At 54.1% G+C, this 27,840-nt stretch overlaps 1 protein-coding gene across 1 annotated transcript in view; it reads left to right on the plus strand.

The window, feature by feature from the left end:
- ASB2 (ankyrin repeat and SOCS box containing 2) overlaps nucleotides 1-24,069 on the plus strand; it is a 42,966-nt gene extending 18,897 nt beyond the window's left edge. The window contains exons 3-10 of the mRNA XM_032287548.1: nucleotides 1,760-1,864; nucleotides 4,141-4,307; nucleotides 5,129-5,284; nucleotides 7,377-7,622; nucleotides 11,198-11,369; nucleotides 18,891-19,455; nucleotides 20,327-20,480; nucleotides 23,438-24,069. Coding sequence (XP_032143439.1) covers nucleotides 1,760-1,864; nucleotides 4,141-4,307; nucleotides 5,129-5,284; nucleotides 7,377-7,622; nucleotides 11,198-11,369; nucleotides 18,891-19,455; nucleotides 20,327-20,480; nucleotides 23,438-23,574 — 1,702 coding nt within the window. The 3' untranslated portion in view covers nucleotides 23,575-24,069. The remainder of the gene's footprint in view (nucleotides 1-1,759; nucleotides 1,865-4,140; nucleotides 4,308-5,128; nucleotides 5,285-7,376; nucleotides 7,623-11,197; nucleotides 11,370-18,890; nucleotides 19,456-20,326; nucleotides 20,481-23,437) is intronic.
- Nucleotides 24,070-27,840: the final 3,771 nt, after the last annotated feature.

The following is a 27,840-nucleotide window of genomic DNA, read 5'->3' on the forward strand; positions in this document are numbered from 1 at the left end:
GGCTGACGAGGGGCCCTGGCCCTGGGATCTGCTGGACATGGACTCTCTCCACAGCTGCAGAAGCAGTGAAGACGTCCCCAGTCTGGTCCCAGTTTCACTTCTCCATTTTGCAAATGAGAAAACTGAGGCACAGAGAGGGGATGGGGCTTGTTCAAAGCTGCGGGGCTGGTCAGTGTGGAGGTCGGAGAGCTGGAGAGAGAATGAGAAGGCAGGAAGAGGCCAGGCCTTCAGAGGACAGGGTGGCGTCAGAGCTGGGCAGACAGCGGCGGTCTGAACCTCTGCTTGCTCGCTGCCCCGCTGCAGGTGACCCTGCGCAGTTCCGTCCCCTCTCACAGCCTCCGTGTCCTCATCGGTAAAAGGCACCCCCATCTACAGTCGATGGATGAGGATGAACGAGGACACGTGCGGGAGGTGTCCTGCCCACCCCGGTTCGGGTCAGCAGGAGGCCGGGAGAAGGGGGCAGGAGAAGGAAGGCGGGAAGGAGTGACCGTGGGGAGGCTGAGGAAGGCAGCCAGGCCTGCAGTCAGCCCTGAGAGGGTGACGCAGAGGGGTGAGCAGGTCCCCCTCCTCCCGCCCGCCCTGCTCCTCTCTACCAGGCCCTGGCCTTGCCGGGGGTACCCACAGAATCTTTAGGCATTGGCCCGGCCTGAAAGAGTGCGGGTGTTTCTCAGGGTCACAATTACCTCATGCCCCACAGGGTGTCAGTCACTGGTAGCAGAATCCTCCCCAATCCCCCGAGAAGAGTGTGGGGAAAGGCCAGGACCACTGGGGAGAGGCCAGGCCTGACCTCCTGAGGGTGGGGTCAGCAGGGGCCACATACCTGTTCTCACGACGACCCCAGGCCAACCCAGATGTGTGGAGTGGCCATCCCTCCTCCTTCCAGCCCTTCCACCCTCTCAAGGGCCTGGCAGGGTGGGAAAACTGAGGCTTAGAGAGGAAAATGATGAGAAAATTAGCAGCGAGCACGTGCGGAACCCCCTCTGCGCTCACACTCCAGCAAGCTCCTCACACCAGCCGCTTACTCAGGCCTCAAGCACCGGCTGTTTTCATGCCACCTTGCAGGTGGGGGGACTAAGGCACAGAGAAGGTCGACCTGTCCCACATCACATGGCCAAGGAGCACCAGAGCCTGGATGTGAACCTGTGTCTGGTTCCGATGACCTTCCTTGTGCATCCTATAGTGACATTATAGAGGTTGCTGTAGTGTCTGCTCCCACCCTGGGACAAGATCCCCTAATGAGGAGCTGGCAGGTGGGCACGGGGGGTCACAGGCACAGCTTGGCTTCTCAGCTTTGCTCCCCCGTCCTCTGCTTCCCCATGAATTTCTCCTCCCGCCCTGTAGGGACCTGCCTGGCCAGTGGTGAGGCTGAGCCCCTTTCATCTTGAGACCTATTGACCTGCTGACCCTGGCTCACATCCTCCTGGGTGAAGAATGTCACCTTGCTTAGTATCTGCCTCCCTCATGGCTGGCTGGGGAGGGGACCCTGGGGGTGGGGTGAGGTTAACCTCATTGTTGTCTTATATGGTCATTTAAATCTCCCAGGGCTTCCTCCAAGGGCCAAAAATAATCCAGAGACACAGCAGCTGTGTCCAGCACACGGTGAAGACCCAGCCATCTGCTTTGGTTCAGAGCCCTGTGTCTGTCCATCAGTCAGTCTCTCCCCGGCTCTCCCTCCACCCTCACGTCTGCCTGAAGCCATGACCCGCTTCTCCTATGCAGAGTACTTTTCCCTCTTTCACTCCTGCTCTGCGCCTTCCAGGTCCGCTGCGCCTTCTGAGAGCTCACCAGCCCGCGCCCCCATGGGCTTGTTCCAAGGGGTCATGCAGAAATACAGCAGCAGCTTGTTCAAGGCCTCCCAGCTGGCGTAAGTGACTCTTGTCTGGCCCCAGGACCATCCAAGTTCACTCCCCTAATTGAGGTGGCAGGGAGGGTGGGAAGCAGGTCCACAGCCCCCACCCAGGAGGGCAGAGGGCACTATGGAGGCACCTGCCAGGCAAGCTCCTTCTAGGGGTGTCTCCCTGGGACCTTGCTGCTCCTGCTGAGCTGGACTTGGTGGTCACAGACTTCAGTCCTCAAGGAACAGCCAGGCATGCTGGTGTTGCCCCCTAGGATGCCCCCGGATGGGATCTGAGCACTGGAGGAGCCCCAAGGGGCTCTGCAACTGGGGACTCAGCACAAGGGAGACTGGGGAGATGGCCTTAGACCCCCAGAGGCCCAGAAGAGCTTGGAGTTGAACTTGATGAATTTGTAAACCCTTCTGTTTGTCCCAGTCTCACTTTCCCCATGCCATGGCTGAGGGTACATCCAAAAGGCTCACAACCACAGCTCTTGTTTTGTTGACCTTATTTGTGAAGTGCCAGGTGCTAAAATCCAGAAATAATCTAAGCTGCAGGGGTTCTGTGTGCCTGGCACCAGGGGCAGGGCTAATGGCTTCCTTGGAAAATAATTCTGCCTCCCTCCCCTCTCTGTGCCCCTGGAATAGCGACCCTGGAAGCAGCCAAAAGCAAAAGAGGGGAGGAGGCAATTGGCCAATATTTTCTTTCTCCTTCCCAGCCCCTTTTCAAATCCTGCCACCCTTCACCTCCTTGGTGTGATAGGCGTAGGGAGTAGTTGGCAATCTGGAAGGGAGACCCAGGGCTGGTCTCAGCTGCAGCCACTTCCTGCATGACGGCCGGAGAGTTGCTGTCCCCTGAGTCTCCCTTCTCTGTAGGACACAGCTGGAGGGCAACGTGACCTCTGGGGTCCTGTCCAGCTGGTTACTCTCTGTTAGCCTCACACCCCCAGCACCCTCCCCCACCCACAAGGCGGGGACTTTGTCTGAGGTCATGGAGAAGCTGTGAATGTGTGGAGCTGAGAGCTGCAGGGTCCTGCATCACAGCTGGAGAGACCCAAGCTGGGCGACGGATCCTGAAAGTGTTCTCACGCACTGCACCGCGCCCTGCTTGCCACGGCCACAAGAACAGCCAGCCCTCCTCCCTTCCAGTTCAGCTGGGGTCCCACCAAGACCCTCCAGGAAAAAAGGGATACGTACCCCCACTGGGCTTTTCCCGATGCCGACAGGGGCTGCTCTGGCTGCTCCTAAGTGGAATTCGTCAAGGTGGCGGTGATGGTGTTGATGGGGTCTTCAGGACATATCTGGTCAGTTTCCCATCATCCTTGCTGGGTCTGTCGCTTCACTGGCATCTGTGCTCTGATGCTATTAATAACCAGAGAGCCTGAGAGTCAGGAGGAAGTGCTGCTCATGCTGGAGGAAGTGGCTGGGAGTGTGCAGGGGCTGGTGGCAGAGACCCCCAGAGCCGATCCTAGCCCAACATGGTGTGGGGATCCTGGAAACAAGGCCTGGCTCCAGCCTCACCTTCTCCACTTGGGAAATGGGGCTATTGATGCAGAACCCTCCCCAAAAGTGGATCTGAGAGTCACAGCCATCATGGTTCTCACTGACTCTCCAAGGATGGGGTAGGGAGCTCAGTGAATGAATGAAGGAAGAAAGGAAGCAATGAATGAACAAAGGGACTTTAACAAGCCAAGCAAGGAAGGGCTTCACTTTAGCCCTGAAATCTTTTTGACATTCACAAGTTTTAAATTGTGAAGGCTTTAAATTTGTTAATCCTTCTAGCATATATATATATATATATATATATATATATATATATATAATTTTTCTGCATCTGGATGTACTGGGAGTGGGGCTAAGGGACAGGGCAAGGAGAGGAGTTGGAAGACCCCAGAGAGATACTCTGGAGTAAGAGGGGTCCCCGAGGTGGGCATGCCTGGTAAACGCTGGAGCACTATACTTAGGGAAGGCCTTTAATTATCACAAGTGCTTCCCATGTGGGTGGTTAGCCACCCCTTGGGAGGCTGGCGTTGTGTGCCTGAATCTTCTTGGTAGAATTGGTCTTGGTATAACATTCACTGCAGCCGTGGAAAGCCACAGGGATGGAGGGTCTCCCAGTCCTCTTGCAGCCACTGGTTTGCAGGGGGCTGAGTGCTCATCCTAGAACCAGCAGTGACGAGGACCGAGTGACCCCACTGCCAGCACTGGCTCCCAGCCCCCAGCAGGCCCTGCCGTCTTCCTGGAGAGAGGCCCCCTGGCCTGGCTCGGCCTGACCTCGAGGACTGACCCACACCTTGTTCTTGCAGGCCTGTGGATCCCTTGATAAAGGCCATCAAGGACGGTGATGAAGAGGCCTTGAAGACCATGATCAAGGAAGGGAAGAATCTCGCAGAGCCCAATAAGGAGGGCTGGCTGCCGCTGCACGAGGCCGCATACTATGGCCAGCTGGGCTGCCTGAAGGTCCTGCAGCGAGGTGAGGGGGGGCTCTGGTGTGGCCAGAGGTGGGAAAGGGACTGGGGGAACCACTGCTGCTCCTGGGGCTTCATGTTCTTTACCCACAACCACCTTGGTGAGATGGGCAGGCAAGGCTGTCACCTCCGTTTGTCAGTTACAGTCACGGAGTTAGGAGCTGGGAAATGAGTTGTCTCCACCCCCAAACAGACACCCCCACTGCCACCTCTCCAGGCCTCTGAGGACAGGAACGCCTAATTCCTAGAAAAGGAATGAGGGAGGGCTTATTTTTGGGAGAGCCTCTGCCAACTTGTTCCAGAATGTCCCAGGGGCTAATCTGCTGTGAAAAATACTGCAGCTGTGCCTGTGCCCGTCCAAGGCTATTCCCCACCTGCTGTGGGGCCCTGAGCCAGCCATGCCTCCTCTATGAGTCTCGTCTTCCAGCTGAGCCAGATTCGGAAGGGCAACTCCTGCAGGAAGGTGTCACCTCTGCCCTGAAGCAGCACAGACCCCAAATGGTTCCCACACTCCAAGAAACCCTGGCATGTGGCAGCAGGTTTCCAGCAATGGCTGGTGGGAGTTCAAGGGAAGGACAGGAGTATTCGAAGAGGAAGGGGGCTCAGTTAGGGAAGGCTTCTCAGAGGAGGTGGCATCTGAGCTGGACTTGTACAACCAGGAAGTTAAAATGGCCTGTGAAAGGGCCAGATGAATGTAGTCTGAGGTTGGTAAATTTCGGGCGATGTCATACCTTGTTCTTGAAATTGGGAGGCAATTGGGACAGCCTCTGTGTTGTGGGGCCGAGTATCTTCCTCCTGCATCAATTTCCCGGTGGGCCCTCTGCAGCGTACCCAGGGGCCATCGACCAGCGCACCCTGCAGGAGGAAACAGCCCTATACTTGGCGACGTGCCGGGGCCACCTGGACTGCCTCCTTGCACTGCTCCAGGCTGGGGCCGAGCCGGACATCTCCAACAAATCCCGAGAGACACCGCTCTACAAAGGTGAGGCCTCCACCCCGGAGTGGACTTTCCTGAGGAAGGATCCGGAAGCTGGGCGGGCAACAGGGAACAAATGTTGCTCCCATAAGTGCATAACCCTCAGTGTGCCCCTGCTCAAATGCATAATTTGTGTAACTGAATCATGCATTCTGGCATGTATTTTGCCAACATTTTCCAGCTGCCTCCCTTGGGCCAGGACACTGAGGGACACTGAGGGCTCAGGGCTGGAAAGTGGTCGTCCAGCCTGTACGCCCTCCCAGCCCACTAGGCTCCCACACACAGACAACAGCGAAGAGCTTGGCAGGGGGCACTGTGGGAGCATGGGGGAGGGGCACCCAGAGGAGGGGTGCCTGAGCTGAACCACAGAGGAGGAATTACCCACTGGCCGCGCAGGGGGAACCGCATTGGCAAAGGCGTGGGATATGTGAGAGCATGTACCTTGGGAACATTTGCTTAAGAAAAATAAGGCCTCCTGGCTTACTGAGTACATCATCCACAGATATTCACTGGCTGCCCTAGCGATACCCAGAGTCAAAATCTAAATAATCACAATAGCTGGCATTGAGTGTTTCGTATATGCCAGACACTGTTCTCTTATGGAACCCTCATACACATCTACATATGAGGTAGGCCCTGCTGGTATCTCCTTTCGCAGACGAGGACCTAAGGCACGGAGACTTGAAATGAGCTGCCCAGGATCACACCCCCAGTAAGGTGTACCCCAGGGGTTTACACTCAGGGAGCCGGATGTCACACCGCACTCAACCACTACATTCTAAAGCTTCCTGTCCATCCCTACACACTGAAGCAATCGGCCGGGGTCCTACACAAATGGTCAGGCTTCTGTACTTGGAAAAATGACAGATATCCCCGATTTCCAATGTGTCTGCTATCCAGTGCTTGGAACAGCTTGGGCAGCAGGAACTGAATAGTAGGTCATGGGATACACTGCAGACCCACCGTGAAAGTGTCTTCACTGGAGTCCGTACCTGCCAGGGCACCATGCCTATCACCTGGAACCTCAGCTGTCCAGACGGAGCGCCCAGGAAGCTCGGCAGCCCACAGCCAGAGCTTGGCCCTGGTCTTGCAAGCACACCTCTTATGTGCCAAGCACCATGCTCAGGCCTTACACACAGTCTCACTACCATAGCATCCACTCAAGATTTTATTCTCTCCATTTTACAGGTGAGAAAATCAAGCCTTAGAGAGGTAGAGGGCTTGGCCTATGGTCCTGTTTGAAACAGGACACAGGCAGCCCTCCTCCCCTGCTGCCAGTCTCCCTGACCCATTCCTCACTCCTTCTCCCACTGACACTGACACAGAGAAGTTTCCAGGGCTGGTTAATTTGGACAATTGCCCAGGTGACTCCAATACCACCTGCAGCTCCTGGTGAGAACTCCGGGGCCAGAGCCAAGGGCACGTTTGGGGTCTAGAGAGAGATGAGGTTTATAAAGGAGGTTAGAGCAGGTCAAGGAAGACTTGCAGAGCTGTTCTCACAACGTGCATTTTACCCTGAACTAAATTAGTAGCTTTTGCTGAAGTAGGGGGAAGTTAAGCAGGATTATCACAATGTCCACTCCTCATCTAGGAAGATTCTTCCAGCTTTGGTAATGTGGAGGACTGAAGCAGGTACCATTGAAAGGGGAAATGATAGGGACATCCTGGGACATCCCAGGGGACAGAGACCTTCAGCCTGACTACCCAGTTCTGCCACTTAGTATCTGTGTGACTTTGGGCAAGTCACATACCCTCTCTGTGCCTTACCTTCTTTATCTGTGAAAGCAGATAACATCACTACCTCCTTTCAGGGAAGTTGAGGGGACTAAATTAGTTAATCCTGTAGAATATGCTTAGAACAGAGAGCCTAAGATAGAACCAGCACCTGACATACAAATCAGCAAGTATTATTGCTAATATTAGTATCAGTATTACTTTTAGCCGTATATCCCAGATTCAATGCAGGGACTGGAACTTACTCCACACCCAGTAGAAAGTTGAATGAGTGGATGAGTGAATGGACAGGCGGATGAATGCAGTCTCTGCTGGCCGGCTCCTGCCAGGCCCTGCTGACCATCCTGCTTCCCCCTGAGCACAGCCTGTGAGCGCAAGAACGCGGAGGCGGTGAGGATTCTGGTGCAGCACAACGCAGACACCAACCACCGCTGCAACCGCGGCTGGACTGCTCTGCACGAGTCTGTATCTCGCAATGACCTGGAGGTCATGGAGATCCTGGTGAGCGGAGGAGCCAAGGTGGAGTCCACGAATGCCTACGGCATCACCCCCTTGTTCGTGGCCGCCCAGAGTGGGCAGCTGGAGGCCCTGAGGTTCTTAGCCAAGTACGGTGAGTGGCTAAGGGTCCCTAGGTTGTGGCGTCCCCAGAGGGTACACGGGAAGGATGTCAGAGGTCAGCTCTAAGGGAAGGCGAGTTAGGGATCATCTTGTGGGCACTCTGATGGAGTAGGAGTTTCCCCCTAGAGTGCTGTGTTGAGAAGGATGCTGAGGCTACGTCCAGGCTCAGTGGGAAGAGCGTCAGGATCCACTAGTGACATCTGCCATTAGCACAAATGGGGGAGGTGTGGCCCATGGACCACCTATTATTATTTTCTAATCTAGTCCAACATCTTCATTTTACAAACGAGGAGTCTGAGGCACAGAGAAAGAAACACTGGTCGGTGTTAAAGATCTGGTACATCACCGTGGTTAGCATAGCAAGCCCAGCACGCAGTGGCGTTACATCAAGGACAGCCACTCCCTGGTCACTTGGTCACTTGCTGATCTGCTTTTTGCTAATCCATTGTAGAACTAGCTAGACTCTTGGTCACCTGACACCCCAACCACTTCTCTTTCCACCACATCACACTTCCGGGCCAGAAGGAACCTCACCCAACATTAAGATCACCTCCTCCTTTGATGGGTGACGAACTCAAGGACTAGGGTGGGAAAGTTATTTGTCCAAGGTCACACAGCAGATTAGTGGCAGAGCTGGGACTTGAACCCAGGTCTTTGCCCTCTTCACCTGTGAAATATCTTAATGGGAGAAAATAACAGAATACGGCCTGCATTATGATGGCCCAGCAGCAGAAGACCCCGAGACATGGCAGACCTGCTTTTGGTTACAGAACATTATATCCTGATCTTCCCCAAGTATGCCTTTGATTTCTTTTCTCTCTCCGTGGGAAGTAGCCCTTTCTCTCTAGCAACAGAGAAGCCAGGGTAATCCAGATGCTGAGGCTGAACTGTAGTCATCTGCTGTGGACTTGCGAAGTGTGAACACAGACTGGGTCCGTGGAGTTCTCCCATAGCCCCACGTGGTAGGTAGTGTGCTCATCCCATTGTATAGATGAAGAGACTGAGGTGCAGAGGTTAATAATTGGTCACAGTCGAGCCTGGATGCTGGCCCACTGCCATCTGACTCCAAACTGCACACGCACTGTGCTCTGCCAGCCACCCTAGCCTATGAGAGTCAGCAGCATGCGGCTGTGCCCAGGTAGGCATCGGCGCACTCAGCAGGTGCCCGAGCAGTGGGGAACATAGACACAGGCCCTTCCCTGCAGCCAGGAACAAATCTGGGCTGCCCAGAATAAGAACAAAGGGGCACAGGCAGGGTCCTGGGAGCCCAGGCCTGGAGTCCTGGTGAAGGACAGCTCGCTCAGCAGGCAAGGGCGACCTCACTAACTCCAAACATCTGCCCGGGTATCCCGCCGACATTCTGAGTCAGGGTCTGTTCACTTTGTGGGCTGAGTCCATTTTCCAACCCAAATATTTTTCTTGTGTGAGCAGGCAGCTTTGCTGGCAGGGCCCAGGCCCTCCAGGGCGCCTGCCTCTGAGAGCCCAGCAGAGGGTTAGGGCAGCTCACTGGCGCTCCCTCGGGCCGGAGGCAGAACGAAGCCCTCTGCCCAGCTCCTCGCATCCTCAGCCACTGGCATGTCTGAGCAGCTTCCCCGTGGCAGGCACTGCACTGAGACATTTGCTTATATTATTTTGTTTACTCCCTGCAGTAACCCTGTGGGGTGGGTACTATTATTCCTGGTTGACAGATGAGAAAACTGAGGCTCCTAAAGGCTTTCTGAAACTGCAGGGTTTGTGAACCGTGAAACAGATGCCCCCACTGGTTCTCATCCGTCGCCAAAGCCTGTGCTCTTTCCGCTAGACCAGAAACTGATCACGCCGTTATCAAAAATAAGAAATTACCAGAAAGCCTGAGATCAGCCACATGCTTAGAGAGATGACCTGTGGTTAGCAGATGCTTTTGATTTTAGCCCCATGGACATCTCCCAGCATCTTAGTTCCATGTCCTTCCTGAACCCTCTTTCTGCAGAGAAAGCTGTGTGCATGTCAGTTCTTTCCCTCACCTCTCCCGCTCCCTCATCCAGGAGATGTAGCGGGTGTAGAAGAATGGGCTGGAGGCAGATTGTCACCAGGCCTGATTCCTCCCCCTAGCAGCATGAATTAATGTTTCTGGTTTTGTTTTTGTTTTTGTCTTTCAGACAGGGTCTGTCTCACTTTGTTGCCCAGGCTGGAGTGCAGTGATGCGATCCCGGCTCACTGCAGCCGAGATCAACCTCCTGGGCTCAAGCAATCCTCACACCTCAGCTTTCTGAGTAGCTAGAACTATAGGCTTGTGCCATCATGCCTGGCCAGGGGCTACTCAGTAGATGTAGAGAAGAGACAGAGTCTCATTAGGTTACCCAGGCTAGCCTTGAACTCCTGGGCTCAAGTGATCCTCCCGCCCTGGCCTCCCAAAGTGCTGGGATTACAGGTGTGAGCCACTGCACCTGGCCTAGTATTTTCTTGGGAGGAGACAGAAAGTAATTCTCTTACTCCTTGAAGTGAAAGGCAGAGAATGAGCAATTAGCAAACATGCAGGGAGTACCTAGCACAGAGAGCACTAATGATAAGAGCTAGAGGTTATTGATACCAATAACTATCAATATGAATAGCATGGCAATATAAGCAATAATGATAGCAATATCAATAGCAAATTGCAATTAATAACATTATTGGAATTTTCCTTTATTAGGGGCTCTGTGCTCTCCTAGACCCGTGCGGCTTCTCTCAGGACAGGGCCCAGGCCCTCTTACACAGAGTGAGGGTTAAGAGCATGGTCTCTGCCATCAGAACATTCACCATGGCCTCTGCCATCAGACCATCTGGGTTCAAGTTTGGCTCCATCTTTATGAGTTGGGCGGTCTGAGGCAAGTGGTCGAGGTGTTCTGTGCTTCAGTGTCCCCGTCTGTAATCTGGAGATAAAAATAGTACTGATCTCACAGGGTGACGCCCACTGTGAATTCAGACGTAGCATGTGGAAAGCACGATGCCCAGCACACAGTGGGTGCTCAGAAAATGCCAGCACCATCGTGGCTGCTTGTATCCTCTCAGAGGCCTCTGTTTGAGCTGGCAGGCCCCTGGGTCTTTCTCCTTTTTTTTTTTTTTAGACGGAGTTTTCCTCTGTTGCCCAGGGTGGATCTCATGCAAACTCCGCCTCCCAGGTTCAAGCAGTTCTCCTGCCTCAGCCTTCAGAGTAGCTGGAATTATGGGCACCACCACCATGCCCACTAATATTTGTATTTTTAGTAGAGACAGGGTTTTACCATGTTGGTGTTTTTAGTAGACAGGGTTTCATCATGTTGGCCAGGCTGGTCTCGAACTCCTGACCTCAGGTGATCCGCCTGCCTCGGCCTCCCAAAGTGCTGTGATTACAGGCGGGAGCCACCGCACCGAGACAGGCCCCTGGGTCTTGATGTTGAAAGAAGCTGGGGGTGGCCCTGGGTAGACTCCTCCTTCCTAAGGGTCGTCGTTAAAGATCCGGTGCATCACCGTGGTTAGCACAGCAGGCCCCGCACACGGTGGTGTTACATCGAGGACAGCCACTCCCCAGACACTTGGTCACTTGCTGATCTGCTTCTTTTTCCCCAGGTGCTGACATCAACACGCAGGCCAGCGACAGTGCATCTGCCCTCTACGAAGCCTGCAAGAATGAGCACGAGGAGGTGGTGGAGTTTCTGCTGTCACAGGGCGCCGACGCCAACAAGACCAACAAGGATGGCTTGCTCCCGCTGCACATCGCCTCCAAGAAGGGCAACTACAGGTCAGTCCAGGCTCTGACGGCGCCCGGCAGCTCTCCCAAGACCCACGGGGGGTAGGGGATGGGAGGGGTGGGCCAGCCCCAAATGTCCCACCCACAGGATTAGGAAGGCCCAGGAGAGGTCAGAATGGACATCACCTTTCCCATGGGGAAGAGGAAAACCCCTTAGCAGTTAGAGAGCATGGAGTGAGTGCCTATAACAACGGCAGCAGCAACAATAATCGGAAACCCTTACGAACACCAGAGACTTGTTTAATCTGCGTAACAGCTCATTGAGGTGGATATTATTATTTCTGTTGTTTAGATGAGGAAGCTAAGACTCAGAGAGGTGGAGTGACTTGCCCAAGGTCACACAGCTCATAGGTGGCAGGTACTCACCTGCTCCAAAGGTCACATCTACAGGAATTCTACCCAGAGAGGCAGATATGAGTCTGAACTAATGAAAATTTCCGGGGGTCCAGGAATGCAAAGATAACTTCCCAGACAACTAGCAAGCATGCAGTGAATACCTGCAAAAACACAAACGCACCAATGATAAGAGCTAGCAGTTATTAAACATTTACTATGTGCTAGATACTCTGCGACAGATGAGAGAGGCTTAAGTTCCCAAGGAGCCATCTGGAGGAAGGGAAGAAGCACAGACATGTGAACTCGTGACATCATGAAGGAGCATGCCGAGGAGCTGCCTGGCTCCTGTGGAGAGAGGCAAGCCAGGGCCAGGGGCAGAGGTGTGCCAGGGCCAGGGGCAGAGCTGTGCCGGAGCCAGCCTGGGCCAGTTCTCACGAACCCGCTGCGCACACCCCTTCCCAACTCCACATTTGTTGACCTCACATTGGTAGCTTAAACTTGGCCATGGGGGAATATTTACAGCATGGAAATTGGCAAATGCTACAAACCAGAGCTATTTCCCCCTTCTCTGCCCTGCTTGAAACAGTTTTTAAACATTCCCAGCAACACTGCTGCATGGGGAAGCCTGGGCCGCAGAGTCGGAACACCAGCTGCCCTTAAAGGATGGACAGGGCTTGGTCATTTCCAGGCTGTGCCTCATCTGTCTCTCATGTGGACCTCACGCTGTGCTGTGGGTATACAGGTCAACCCGGATTTTCATTTTACAGGACAAAAAACTAAGGCTCTGGTAGTCAAGAGACTTCCCCTTAAAAGCCCTGTCCCCAGGGCTAGGACTGAAACCCCAGCGCCCAACCCTTTTTGCTGGACAGCGTTTCCCAAACTTTGTCCATTCACAGATTTTGTTCCTGATTTTAAATATCTATACTCTTGTTGCTTAGTATTTTTTCCTTGAAATAATGTTTTTACTTAAAATGAATTTATTTTGAAGAGGAAACATTTATCACACTATTATCCATTTCCAATCAATTAAAAAAAATTTCACCTAAAATCCCATCTCGTGTACCCTGATGACACTTGGGGAAGCACACCCCAGTCTCCCAGACAGGGAGGAGAGTGAGGAGCACAGACTGTGTACTGAGGGGATGTTTGTTTTCTTTGCTAAGGCAGAGGGAAATGGGGTGAAAGTCTCCAGAGAGACTTGCAAGGCTTCAGAGCTGATGCTTAAAGCTCCAGGCCCCTCTGCGCAGGCTGCCTGCACCAGCACCAACAAAAGATGCCCTCCCCACTCCCCAGACCCGCCGGTACACACACAGAGGAGACCCAGCCTTCTCTGGACAGCACAGCAGGCCACAAGGCTGACAGATCTGGGTGTGAGTTCCTGCTGAGGCCATTGGGCAAGTTGCTTAACCTTTCTGAGCCTCAGTTTTCTCATCTGTAAAATGGGTAATGGTCACACCCGCCTCATGGGGTTGTGGGAGGACCAGTAAAATGGATATGCATTCATAAAGAATGGAAATAAAGCACCAAGCAGAGCACCTGCACCCAGTGTGTGCTCAGGCGCCCTACGTGCACCACTCTTAGTAGGGAGAGTGCATTCCATGATTGTGCAGCTAAGTCAGCAGCTCAAGCCGGGCAGCAGGCATGCGCAAGATGGCACCTTTCTCTTCAGTTCCACAAATCATCGGCATCAGTCAGAGTTGGGCAAACACAGTTTACCTTGAGTCTGACCCCAGAGAGATCCGGTTGATCAGACGGGAATGGGTGCGTTTTGGAAATCTCCTGGCCCACTGCCCCCCAATTCTAGCCTGCACATCCATGTCCCTCTGGGCTGTTTTTAAAACGCCGTATCAGATCCAGTGAACCAGAATCTCCAGGAGAGAAAGAGCCCCGCTGTCTCTTTGAAAAGCTCCCTGAGCAAATCAGATACAGTCTGTCCATAGCTGCAGAGATCATTGATCTAATTCAGGCCCTGCTTTTACAGAGAAGGAAACCAAGGCCAGATATGGGAGTGACTTTGGAGACAGCGGCAGGGCTGGGACCTTCATCTGGGCTGCTTTCAACTGAACTCAGGTGTTGGCAGTCCAGCCTCAGCTGGAGAAGTTAAAGGGGCACTAGGTGGCCTTGGGGGTGATCAGAGAGCAAGGCGAGTCGTGCCTGGAACCACTGTAGACATGGTTTCTGTTCCCCTAAACCCACCTGCCTTGGATTCATTCGGATTCCCATGGTGATTTCCCTGGCTATTCAACCTCCACTCCCGAGCCCCATTTCCCTCTGTCCCCCAAGGCTCAGAGGGGGCTGGGCCACTTTTTGAGCGCTACTGAACAACAGGTTAAAGCCTGGTTCCCAGCAGCTTCTGCCACCGGCAGCAGGGCCCCTGGCCAGCAAGCCCCAAGCTCATCACTCCCTCCCTGGGCATGCAGCATGAAAGGCCTTCTGCTCGGGGATTTGATGTAACATTCCACAGACATTCCGCATTCTGCCACCTGCCAGCACACCCTGGCTGTCCCAGGCATGGAAAGCAGCACCAGGAGCTGAGAGCTGTTTGCCAGATGTGTCTTCTCTTGAGCGCACTTAAGTGCAGGGGTGACATTTGGGTGTGCCGAGAAAGGAGCTCTAAAATCCCAATGTCGCCGTCACTTCCAAGGCACACATTTTCCCATTTTTCATTTCCAGTTTAGCAAAGCCACCGTATGAAATTAAAGATCAACACCAAAGATAGATTTATGAAGAAACTGTGTGAGTTAGACCAGAGCAGATGCCCCAAGAATAGCACCCAAAACAGTAGTTTCCAACCTTGGCTGCACTAGAAACCCAGATGCCCGAACCCCACCTGAAGATACGGTGCTGCCGCTGGTCTGGGCTGTGGCCGAGGCTTCGGGGTGTCTAACAGCTGCCCGCGAGATTTTACTGTGCAGCCTGGGTAGAGAATTCGGATCTTAGAGCCTCTTCTGTGGCCAATAGAAAACACAGACTTGCATTCTGGGCCTTACTTCTGATTCCATCGCTTTTAAATATTCCTTCTCTTTTGCTTCCAATATATACTACTTTTGCTGTATTTTATCAATCTTTGCAAGCCACTTGAAATTCTTTCTGGAATAAAGCCAAATAGAGAACACTTAATACATTAAAAAGCAGTTTATAAAACACATTCACAAGCAGGTTAATATCCCCATTAGTTAAAAGAGAAACTGAGGCTCAGAGCTCAATAGAGAGAGCCTTGTAGAAAATAAGTCCCTCAGGCCCACACAGTGGAGCTCAGAAGTGCTGGCAATGGGGCCATCTATGGGCAATTGGTTCCCATATTAAAGTCAAGTCCTCCATCCAGAATTTTTTTTTTTTTTTTTTTTTTTTGAGACTGAGTCTCACTCTGTTGCCCAGGCTGAAGTACAGTGGCACGATTTTGGCTCACTGCAACCTCTGCCTCCTGGGTTCAAGTGTTTCTCCTTCCTCGGCCTCCCAAGTAACTGGGATTACAGGTGTCCGCCACCACGCATAGCTAATTTTTGTATTTTAGTAGAGATGGGGTTTCACCATGTTGCCCAGGCTGGTCTTGAACTCCTGAGCTCAAGTGATCCACCCACCTCTGCCTCCCAAAGAGCTGGGATTACATGCATGAGCTACCGTGCCCAGCCCTCCATCCAAATTTACACTGAACATTGACAAAGGTTACGGCACAGTGACCTGGTGACCCAGAACGCCTCTGTGTTTAGGGTAGCAGGGGCAGTGGGCTGCAGTCATTGTGGCGGTCAAGATACCAAGAGCCACTATTTATTCGCTGCCAACTACAGGCCGATCAGACTCATGTGTAAGATATCATTTTATCCTCAAAAGCAGCCTTGGTGAAAGATTACTAAATGGTACTTTGGAACCTGGTCCTGGGATTGGAAGCAGTCCTGCCTTGCTGTGTTGTTTTGAGTAAATGAGTAAAAGAGATCAAGTTCTTAGCTCTAAGGGTCATGCTGGGATTGAACTGAGAAAATAAATGTGAGGAGCACTTTACATGGTACCTGGCACATAGTAAGTGCTTGGCAATATTAGCACAACTATGACTAAGGAAGGGAGGGGGTAACGTGCTCATGGCAACCCACTGGAGCTCAATAAAGGGTAGCTATAGCTAACATCATCATCATCATCACCATTATTACAATTAATTACCCCTCTGCTTTAGGTGTGGTTCAGAGCGGTTAAGTGACAGGCCTGCATTGGCCCAGTGCTGAAAGGCAGAGCTGGTGTGTAACCCCTGTACCCCGGACTCTGAGCCTCCCGGTTCCCCCACTGCTCATGCTGGGCCCCTCTCTAGCTAAGGACAGCCTGCGTTGGCTCAAAGCTCTCTGCCCATTCCCCTGCTGTTGGGCTAGATTCAGAAAGGGCATCAGGGCCAGGGCCAGGCAGTATGGCAAGGCTGCTGCCTTGAGGAAACTAGAATCCCAGAGTGGGAACCTGGGCCTGGGGCAAGGATGCCAGGCTTTAGATACTGGTGGGTCCCAGGAGCGAAGCAGGAGCCCAGTGATTCAGAATGAGGTCCAAGGTCAGAGACAGCTCAGTACCTGCCACACTGCTGCACTGGGTTTTCCTGGAGTGACCCTGAGCTGGATCTGCTCTGGTCTCAGGGCTACACAGGCAAAGCTAAGCTTTTTGGTGTGGCCTCTGCACTGGGGAGGGGACAAGCGAGAGATTGAGAGCCATCCTTCCAGACACCTACGGTTCTATCAGGCAATGGTCACCTTTGCTCCTCTTCCTAAGATGCCCCTTGAGCAACTGTACTCTGAGGTCCCAACACATGCCTGTGGGAGAAGTGGGAAGACCCAGACTGTTTGGTGGGGTCACCCCCTTGTCCTCCTGTCCTCTGCCCCACAAAACGGGCTGGGAGAGGAGTGATGATGTGCAGTGGGGCTGCCAACATGGCCCCTCCCATGGTTGGGAGGAGCAGGACATTGTAGAAGGCCTGGCCCTGGGCATCTGGAGACCTGCATTTTGCTCTTGTGTACCATTCGCCTTCTGTCCAACCTCACTCTGTTCCCCACCCCAAGCCTAGGCTTCAATTTTTACCCTCTGTAAAATGGGAGAGCTGGACACACTGGTCTCCAGAGCCTGTCCAGCATTACACATTCGCTTTCTGATTGGCAGAGACTTACGGCAATAAGATGATTCACTGCATTATGAGACAGTGTTCAAGTTCCCACATTTCTGCCACTTTCCCTTGGTTCATGGAGAATTGCCGGGCCAGCTGTGACCTGCCAGAGATCCCAGCCCCATCTGGTCAGCAGCCCCGAGGCAGGCCCTCTCGCTATGGGCACGTTACAGCTGTTAGCGGAGCATTTGTGGCCGCCGTCCAGGGTGAGGCCCCAGGCCTGCCTTTGACCAGCACCTCTGCAGAGCAAAGTCAGGCCTCCTGTGCCTACACAAATAGAAATTAGGAGGCAATTAGTCCCCCTGGGTGTGTGAATTTCCTTTTGAGGTTTTAGAGGCAGATTTTAGCCAAACATAGCGTCACTAACAATAACAATACTTTCCACTGAGATCCCAGCAGGAGGTCACTGGCATCAGATTTCCAGGAAGCCCATGTGCCAGGAAGCGAGAGGCATGGGAATGGGCCTAGTGGGACCTGATTCCCCATCCCCCGCAATGGCCGCCTCCTTGGAGCCCCACACAAGGCTGTGAGGTCACCTGTCAGTAGGGACTAGGGTCTGGAATCACACTGGTGGCAGGAGGCAGGGGTCTAAGAGAAGAGAGCCAAGAGAAGTGGCCAAGAGTCCTGGGGTTGAGCCCCTAGAGTTGTCTTATGACCCCTGATTAGTCAATTCAGCTCTCTGAGCCACATGTGTTAAAAAAAAAAAAAAAAGGGCCACAGGCCTGCTCCAGCCACTCCCACCCAGGGCTGCAGCAGAAGTAAAATGAGCAGGCAAGTTAACACATTGTGAAGATTGCAAAGCCCCGTGATATATTAACTGTCACCCTAAGTGCTACACAAGAAGTAGGGGAGTTTGAAGAGTGTAGCTTTGGGGTCAGGGTCAGACTGCCTGGGTTCAAATCCTGGCTCCAGCACTTACTAGCTCTGCATCCTTGGAGGAGCCACTTACCTACTCTGGGCTTCCGTCTCTTCATCTCTGAAATGAGGATAATATTACAGTACTCACTTTAGAGTGCTACTGGGAGGATTTAGTAGATGAATAAGGTAAAGTGCTGAGGTCAGGGCTGCAGTTTAGGAAAGAGGAACTGGTGGTTCTGGGAGCTCAGGCTTCAGCAGCTGACCAAGTTCTGCACGCACAGAAGGTGGGGCAGAGAGACTGGGAGAAGCTAGCCTCAGCCTTCGGGGGAGGAGGCGATGAGACTCACAGGAGAGGAGCACAAGTGACCTCATGGTCACAGTGGGCTGACTGGGGCCTGGGGCAGAAGTAGTTGGGGCCAAACACGTCTGTTCCCTTTTGTCCTCAGGATCCAGTGACTCTACTAGGGTCCCAGGACAGCAAGATAGGGATGCAGGACAGCTCAGCCCTGGAGTCAGAGGAGGGTGCACGCCCTGGTTCCCCTCTTCTGACTGTATGGCTGGGCAGGCCCTTAACCTCTCAGAGCTTTGAATCTTCTCATCTGCAAAATGGGAATGAAGAGCCTTGCTTTAGGGGTTATTGTAAAGATTAAACCCAAGAGCACTTGTCTTTAGGAGCCTCCTGGCACAAGAGTTCTTGGATCTGGCTGTCCCTGCCCATCCTCCCCCAGAGAGAGCAGGATCTGGCTCCAAACGTCTACTGCCTCCTGCAGGGAGGAGGTTGGACATTCGTTGGATGTGGGGGCCTCCCCGTCAGTTCCTCCAGATGAGTGAGCTGGCAACAGGCCACAGCCCTTAGCCTGAAATCAATCAGTGGGAGCTTCTCGAAACCCTAGTGCAGTCTGGCTGAGGTTTTTAAGAACTCAGACTTCGGAAGCCAAAGGTTCCGGGTCTGACGCCCAGCTCTGCCCCTTACTGGCTATGTGACTTTGGGTGGGTGGCTGAAGCTCTCTGAGCCTCAGTTTCCTTATCTGCAAAGCGGGGACGGCAGCCGACCCACCTTCCCCAATGCGGTGAGAATGGTGGACCCGCGGCGCCCCCTGCCGGTGGGACGTGCGCCGCGGCTGGCGGGGCGGGGCCGGCCCCTTCCCGCCCCTCCCCTCACCCGCGCCCGCCCCTCGGCCCCGCAGGATCGTGCAGATGCTGCTGCCCGTGACCAGCCGCACGCGCGTGCGCCGTAGTGGCATCAGCCCGCTGCACCTGGCGGCCGAGCGCAACCACGACGAGGTGCTGGAGGCGCTGCTGGACGCGCGCTTCGACGTGAACACGCCGCTGGCCCCCGAGCGCGCGCGCCTCTACGAGGACCGGCGCAGCTCCGCGCTGTACTTCGCGGTCGTCAACAACAACGTGTACGCCACCGAGCTGCTGCTGGAACACGGCGCCGACCCCAACCGCGACGTCATCAGCCCCCTGCTCGTGGCCATCCGCCACGGCTGCCTGCGCACCATGCAGCTGCTGCTGGACCACGGCGCGAACATCGACGCCTACATCGTCACGCACCCCACCGCCTTCCCCGCCACCATCATGTTCGCCATGAAGTGCCTGTCGCTGCTCAAGTTCCTCATGGACCTGGGCTGCGACGGCGAGCCCTGCTTCTCGTGCCTCTACGGGAACGGCCCGCACCCGCCGGCCCCGCAGCCCTCCAGCAGGTTCAACGACCAGCCCGCGGCCGACAAGGAGCCCGGCGTGGTGCAGGTGGGCGGCGCGCGCCGGCGGCTGGGAGCGCTCCTCGGGGGTGTGGCCCGGGGGGCGCGCTCGTGGGCGGTGACGGAGCCGCGTGGACTCCTTCCGCGGGAGTGTGGACAGCTCTGGGGGGCAGCCGAGCACGGTGGTCAACCTGCGTCCTGGGTAGCCTGGGTTAGTGGTTAGGGCGCTTTGGAGGGAGCGTAGTCGACTGGGAATTAGCACCCTTTGGAGGCAGCGGAACCGGCGGTTAGCTCACTTTAGAGGCCGCAGAACTTAGTGGTGCATTGGAACAATCCTTATTGTGGTCCACTGCTTTGGGGAATTTAAGGAACCGATAGTGGAGCGGAGAACTCTGCAGAACTAAGGGGCTGCACCTGGAATGCCATGTGAAATAAAAATGATCCGGAAAGGGATGTCAAGAGCAGGCTGGTGTAGGGTAGGGTCAGAAGCAGAAAGCCAGCGACCCCGGGGCAGGACATGTCCATATGGTTGGTTTAAAAGCCAGAACTTAAAAGGAAGTTAGACACACTCATCTCCTGGAGATAATTACTATTATGGTTAATGGCTATGTTTCATGGGCTGCCTACTGTGTGCAAAGTTTATGTTCATATACCTAATTCTCACGTTTAAAAAAATTCCCCTTGGAGTTTGTTTCATATACCTATTTTATAGACAGGAAAATTGAGGCTCAGAGGTGATGTGACCTGCTCAAGTTGCCCATCTTCCACTTTGGGCAGCAGAAGCCTGTGTTGGGGGGACATTGTTCAGGGGACAGTGTCTATGCTGGGTGTGTGCTTGGACACATCCCCTGTGCTCCCTGGCCTCAGGCTGCTACAGGTGGGGTGAACTCACGTCTGGGTCTCCGCGTGTTCTCTTTCAGTTCTGTGAGTTTGTGTCTGCCCCAGAGGTGAGCCGCTGGGCAGGGCCCATCATCGATGTCCTCCTGGACTACGTGGGCAATGTGCAGCTTTGCTCGAGGCTGAAGGAGCACATTGACAGCTTCGAGGACTGGGCCGTCATCAAGGAGAAGGCAGGTAGGGATTTGCTGCTGCGCCGAGGCTGGCAGATCTCCCTGCCTGACTGAGGCCCAGGCCTAACCCTGGGAGCACCTGCTCCATGCCAGGCTCTGTGTTGCGTGTCACATACCATGTGTCTGTAACTCCTTGGATGAAACGTGAGGAATCTGCCCCTCAGAGAGTTGTGCCACCTGGGCCAAAGTCATAGCTGGTTAGTGGCAGAGTTAGGATTCAAACCCAGGTTTGACCAACTCCAGAGTCTCTCCACTACATCTTCCTATGATGTTTTAAACAGCTATAGCTCCCCTGAGGGGTATCAGGACCTTCAGAGTAGGTTGTGAACGATTTGGGGCCACCAAGAGGCATTGTGGCAGGGGAGAGGAGAGAAGGTGGTCCAGGGTGTCTCAAACTAAATTGCACACCAAGCACCTGGGTGTCTTGCTAAAAATGCAGCTTCTGATTCTGCAGGTCTGGGGTGGGGCCAGGGAGTCTGCATTTCAACAGGGTCCCAGATGACACCAAAGTTGCTGGTGCACAGAAAGCCCTAGTGTGGAAGACAGGCCCTTGAACCCTGGACCCAGCCTTGCCAGGGTCTTGCTGAGTGACTGTGGGCAGGGCCTCTCACCACCTGAACAGAGGCACCTGGGCCAACCCCTTTCACCTCTGTCCACGTGAACTGTGCCAGGCACAGTGAAGTGGGATTCGGCCACTATTGCTCTGATGTGTGCAGAGTAGATGGGGCCACCTGGCTAAGTCAGGCTGAGGAAGTCAGAGTCCCTCTTAGGCCTTACGGAGCTCACCTGGGCAAACAGGATACTGCAGGTGACAGAAATGGGCATGTGTGCAGCGGCATCCCAGCTACCCCAGGGCATTCTCTGGTTCTGAGGGCACAGTCCTGCTCTGGCCAAGTGTTTGTTAAAGGAGTAGTACAGAGGCTGGCCTGCAGCAGGCCATTGTCATTCCACCATTACTGCTTCTGTCCCCAGGTGAGACTGTGCAGCCTCAGGGGCCCACCCTGTGCCCCAGCTCTGACTCACCATGTTCCTCCTTGATCCCCACACCCCTGTGAACCCAGACGTACTGTGGGATGTTTCATTGGCACAGGTTCTTGGAAGGCACTTGAATTGAAGCCTTTGATAAAGTTTCTGGGGCAGTGATGGCAGGGAGGCATCAACTTGCCTGTTCACTTGGGGCTCAACTCTAGACGCACAGTAAACCTTCAAGGAACTAATGAATAATTGGTTGCTGCCACCATGATCCTTGGCCACTAGAGGGTGGAGCAGTCTAAGCCTAGATAACAGTCCCACCCATTCTGTCAGTTTCTCCTGCCTTCCTTAGAGAAGGGTGATTCCCCCACAACTCAGCCATGCTCCTGGGAAATCCCTGCAGAGACCTTAGTGTGCAGTACACATTTGTTAGCCAGTAAAACCAATCGTTTTTAACCAGTACCTATTTGGGTTACTTTAAAGCCCACTTCCCACCTGCAAGACAGTCCCCACGAGCTTGTTTGTTTAATGCTGTGACGTCCACATCGTTATTCTGGGAAGAAACACCCAGAGCCCATGGATTGGCCTGCCCAGCCCTTGTGGCTCTGCCTCTGCTCAGCAGCCTGTGCTGAGCTTCCTGGAGGGAAGGTTATATTCTAAGTTCATTACCTGATGGTTTCCCCATCTCTTTTCCGGACTATTAAAAAAGTGTTCTAACTGGTCTTAATGCCTATAATTAATTATTCCAATTCAGCCATTAACTGAATATATATTCAAGACCTTCTATGTGCAAGATAACCATATTATTTTTTTATCCAGACCACAGCATTTAAGAGATAGAAATAGGAACTAACCAGACAAGATGCCTGGACAACAGGAATGACGCTTCCCTGTTCTTTGGGGTAGTCCGATTTTTAGTGGAAAAATCTGAGCTCAGAAGGCAGTGAACTCAGAGGGCAGCTCAGAGGGCAGTGGGGGTGTCAGAAACATGGTGATGGCTGTGTGGATGCATCGCTAGGCAACGCTCCAGCCACCTGGCCCTCTGCCCTTGCTCCACATCTCACCTGCCCCTTCAGCCCCAGGCTTGCCTGACTTCCTGTCCTTGCCACTTGCTGTTTTCCCTGCTTGGAATGCCCTTGTCTCCCTTCCTTACCTGGAGATTCCTGCCCACCCCTCAGTACCCCACTCAGAGGGCACCGTCTCTTGTGAAAGCCGCCCCTAGAGCCTCTGGGCAGGCACCTCTGGCCCAAGCACAGAGCTAGGTGCAGCAAGGGGGCTTAGCATGTGCTTGGTGAATGAATGAATGAATGAATGAATGAGTGAATGAATGAATGGCATTCTGTGATTCAGCAGACCCTTTCTCTGTGTCTGACCCTTTGCTCAGGATGGAAATAAATTACCCCATTACTAGATGCATTCATCCCTGCTCTTACCTCTACCCACTCCCCAGCTGAGAAAACTCTGCTCCGTGGCTCCTGGGGGAGGCAGCCAGGTGGGATTCTGGGGCTGGGGGGGAACTGCCAGTCTCTGCTCTCTTACCCTGGCCTCTCAGCATCGCCGGGAGCTCTGAGTTGAATTCCACATGTGGGGGCACTTAAGAGGTCAAACCATCAGACCCCATTGCTAAAGCTGTATTTGGGGCCCAGGTTGTGTATGAAGAGGAAGCGGTCAAGAGGAGGGAGGCACCATTCTGTAGTCCCAGGAGGGATCCTGGGCAAGGGTCAGAACCTCGCTAAGCCTCAGTTTCCTCACCTGTGAAATGGGTGTGATAACCACTCTGTCCACTGCTTGGGCTGTGCAGATCAATGAGGGGTGAACAGTGGGAAGGTGCTTGCTGGGTCTCTTTAGTTAGCAGGGACTGGGGTGTAGGTACCCCTTCTCTTCCCCAGCCACGTCAGCTAGGTGCCTCCCCAGGCTGGGGTCACAGATGCAAATCCTTTGCTGATCGCAAACGACAAATCAGCCTCTCTCTTTCCCTCCTTTTTCCAGAACCTCCAAGACCTCTGGCTCACCTTTGCCGGCTGCGGGTTCGAAAGGCCATTGGGAAATACCGTATAAAACTACTAGACACCTTGCCGCTCCCAGGCAGGCTGATTAGATACCTGAAATATGAGAACACCCAGTAACTGGGGCCACAGGGAGAGAGGAGTAGCCCCTCAGACTCTTCTTACTAAGTCTCAGGACGTCGGTGTCCCCAACTCCAAGGGGAACTGGTGACAGACGAGGCTGCAGGCTGCCTCCCTCTCAGCCTGGATAGCTGCCAGGATCTCACTGGGTCTCAGGGCCAGAGCTTTGGCCAGAGCAGAGAACTGAATGTGTCAAGGAGGAGAAGAATCATTTGTTTACAAATGGATAAGCAGATCCCAGAACTTCTCTGCCTTCGGGAATGGCAGAAACCTCCATTCCTGGGCCAGGGCAGAGCTTGAGGTGGTCTGGGGAAGGTGGGCTCAGAGCCTTCCCTGTGCCCCTCCACTTGCTCTGGAAAACTCTCCACTTGACTTCAGAGCTTTCTCCCCAAAGACTAAGATGAAGATGTGGCCCAGAGTTGGGGGAGGGGGACCCTGGGTCTCGGAGGGCTTCGTTAAGTATTAATGCAATAAATGCTACACATGTGACGCCTGCCCAGCGAGGTCCCTCTCACCAGACCCCCAGGCCCTGAGGTCCTCAGCCTTGCTCGTGGCAGTAGTGGGAGTGGGGCAGGGGTGGGGATGGGGCACAAGGACCCCTGAGTGTGTCACCTGTGTTTGGGTTCCTGAAAGACCCAAGAGGCTGTATCCTTCCCTCCCCGGCCAAGACCTGATGATGGCCCAGTGGGTTTTCCTCTCCTGGTTCAATCACCATGGAAACAGGAGCGCTGTCACAGTCTCGGGGCCCACATGCCTCTCGATACCTGCGGTTGCCACACACATTTCCTGGCACTCAGTTTTCACACCCTGTTCAGCCCTGTTTTACTGGTTGTTGAGAAACTAGGGGAAAAAATTAAATACTGGGCACTGTGAGCAATGGCGCTAGAGTGATGGCCATGGTCAGCCCTTGCAAAGGCACCAAGCCTGAGAGCACATGTGGAGCCCTGGCCCCTGTGCGCCTCCCTCTGTCCTCGTGGCCCTGTGGGGTGGGCGGAGCAGGAGCTGTCATCATGTGTTCAGGTGGTACAGGGCAGAGCCAAGGCTCGCCACCATGTGGCACTCTCTGCGGGTCTCTCCAGGTTCCAAGCACTGAGATGCAGCATGCCATGTTTCCATGGAAGCTGCAGTAACTCATCAGTGCTCCCTTCACAAGTGTGAGTGAAGCCACTGAGTCCAGGCTGCTCTGCAGCAGCACCAGAGCAGGCCACCTGGCTGAGAGCCTGTACCAGGCCAGCCGCAGGATCTAGTAGAGTCTGAAGCAAGGTCAAAGGTAGTTCCTGGCCTTTGTAAGCAGTAGATTGGGGGAGGGGAGCACTGGCTCCAGGCTCAGCTCTGCCAGTGGTTTGCACCTCTGGGGCCTGAGTTTCCTCATCTGTATGGTAAGACATGCCACTCGTGGCCTTGCTGGCTCTGACACACTGGGTTTCTTTTCTTTTCTTCTCTTTTTGTTTTTTGAGACAGAGTCTCGCTTTTTTGCCCAGGCTGATGTGCAGTGGCGTGATCTCAGCTCACTGTAACCTCCGCCTCCTGGGCACAGGTGATCCTCCCACCTCAGCCTCCCAAGTAGCTGGGACTGTAGGGGCATGCCACCATGCCTGGCTAAAGACACACTGGGCTTCTATGGAATCAGTAACTCCCAGAGAAAAAGTCTTCCAAGCAGCACTTGCTGGCACAGGTCAAAGATCAACCAGGTCGTGCCCGCTCCTTCATAGTACAAATGACAAACTGGCCCCGAGAGGGGAAGGGACTTGCCTGGGCACACACAGTAAGTCCCTGGGGCTCCAGCTTAACAGTGCTTGGCCATGGTCCCATGCAGCCTTGCTGTACACTGGGCAGAACGTGCAGGGATCCTAAAGAAGCCCCAGAGGAAACCTGCATCCTCACCCACTGGGGTACTCAACCCCGAGAGACGGGGGTAAGTTGCCAAGTAGGCGTCAGCTCACAGGGGAGACTCTGATGGAAGAATGCCTTTGCTGACCCAGAAGCCAAAGGGAGGGCATTTGCATCTTGGGTGACTGCTGGTCAGAGTGACCTGAGGGGTGGCAGGTGGTGATGGGATGAGGCACGCAGGGCCAGTGTGTGAGTTGTTTGGGGCGTGTGTGGACCAGGATGAGTAGTGGGCAGACTTAACCTACAGCATCTTATGGGCCACATTACATCCTGGAGGATCCTAAGGCAGCAGCCACAAATCTCCCAACCCAGAGACCCAGGTACTGGGCAGGGCAGTATGCCGGTCTGTGGGAGGTGCCACCCTGGAGGACGTGAGGCTGAAGGGCTGAGTGTGAGGTGTGGGGAGGGGCTCGGCCACTGTATTCTCTGTACTTGACATCTGCAGGGTGTGGGACCTCCTGGTCTGAGATGCACCAGTGCTACATTTGGGTTCTTAGAATATTAATGTACGTGTGTCCATGCAGGTTAGTCAAAGCGCTGCTCAGAGCCCCCCATGCCCCCCGCAAGTGCCATGCCCAGCCTTGGCCTCCTTATGTCTCTGCCCCCACCTCCCCACAACCCAGCAGCTAAGGGGTTCATTCCTGGCCTGGGCCTGCTCCAGTGGGTTGGTTCCAGTTGGCCAAGGCTCACATTGTGCCATTCATGATGTATTTTGACCATCACTCCTGTCTGGAGCACTTTACAGCCAACTCGCTCTGCAGAAGCAGACCCCTCCTGCAATACCCAGCCCCAAGAGGTTTGCAGCCTCAGGGACGTCTGGCAGCATCGGAGAACACTTAGAGCCCTGAGAGTCCGGCAGAGATTCTGCTTCATGAGCCTGAGCCTGCTTGACCCAATGGTGGGCATCAGGGACTGTGAAGGGGTGGGGGGCACTGGACTGGCTCCGGGTTTTACCTTGAACCAGTGCCATTCACTCTGTGGTTAGGACAGTATGTGCTGTTGTTACTGCAGCAGGATTTAAAACTTACTTTCAATACCGAAGCTTTTCCAGATGTGTGTTTTCCCCCTAGCTCGCTTTCATGTGGGGGCGTCATGTTGCCAGGGCTTCCATCAGGTCATGTCTTAGTACAAGTCTCTGCTTCCCAACTTTTGAATGAATGGATCTGCAGGTATGCCCGGGGCTGTGAGCAGGGACAGGCCAGTCTTATCAGAGAGCCCAGGCAGGACTGGACACAGGCAGCACCCTGGGAGAATGTGCCCCGGAGCCCAGCTCCTCCGCTAGCGGGTGTGGTTGGTTGGGTGGTCCAGGCACATCATCCCCCGGGTAGCACAGCCCATTAACGGTATTAAAATGTCGGCGTGGCAGGACCTAGAGACACCACCAGACAACTACCAGAGGTGACTTGTGGTTGGTGATGCTTTGAGCATCTGGGTGACAGTGGGCCAGGGCACTCACATTGGCCTCACAACAACCTATGCAGCAGGTCTATTATCAATCACATTCTCCAGATGAGGAAATTTCAGCACAGAGAGGTTACGTAACCTGCCCAAGATGGCACAGCTGGTAGATGGCAGGCCAGGATGCAGGCATTTAAACCCCTGCTATGCAGTTTGTAGGGAGCTGAGGCTCATCGACATGGATTCAGATGGCCTGTGTGATGCTGCACAGAGGGCAGAGGAGGGTTCCCCACCCCCAGCCCCTTTCTGCTCTTTAAGACCAGAGCAATCTGAGGCTGAGGGTCCAGGTGGAGGATCGTCCCCATCCCATAGGCCAGATAATGACTCTGAACAGCTCTGCCCAGGGTTGTGCCTGTTTCTGTGACCTTGAAGTCTTCAGAGGCCACTGGACAGAAACCACTGGCTGGTTTCCCGGTGAGGGGGCTGCCCCTCCAGGGACTCCCCACTCCAGGGAATCCTGGAGTAAAACAAGACAAGTCGGAGGGGCCCTTGGCGACTACCAATCTTGCAGCCTGTATTAGTGAGGAAGAATCAGGGGCCATGTCCAGGCTCCAAAGGAGGGAGCCTGCAAGCAGCCGGTACTTGCCTGGGGTGCAGCAGAGGGAGGTACACCTGTTTCCTATTCCCAGTCCAGTCCTCCGTTGTACAGGTGAGGAGACTGAGGCACAGAGGAAGGATGAATGTGTCCAACATCGTGCTGCTGATGAGAGCACCATAGTCCCAGCCAGGACTGGCCCCCTGCACCCTTCTAGTTGTGAAACTGTTCTAATAAGCAGCTGGGCACGCCGGCACGCCCACCCTCTGTCAGCCACAGAGCCCCGTCCACAGCAGCAGAGCAAACCTGGGTCTGCGTGCAGGTGGAGGTCCCTCAGGTGACTTTGCTAGCAGGACACTAAAAGGGCAAAATCCAGGGCCACT

The sequence above is a fragment of the Sapajus apella genome, unplaced genomic scaffold (genome assembly GCF_009761245.1).
Source record: "Sapajus apella isolate SASKATOON/1434 unplaced genomic scaffold, GSC_monkey_1.0 scaffold20, whole genome shotgun sequence".
NCBI classification, from domain to species: domain Eukaryota; kingdom Metazoa; phylum Chordata; class Mammalia; order Primates; family Cebidae; genus Sapajus; species Sapajus apella.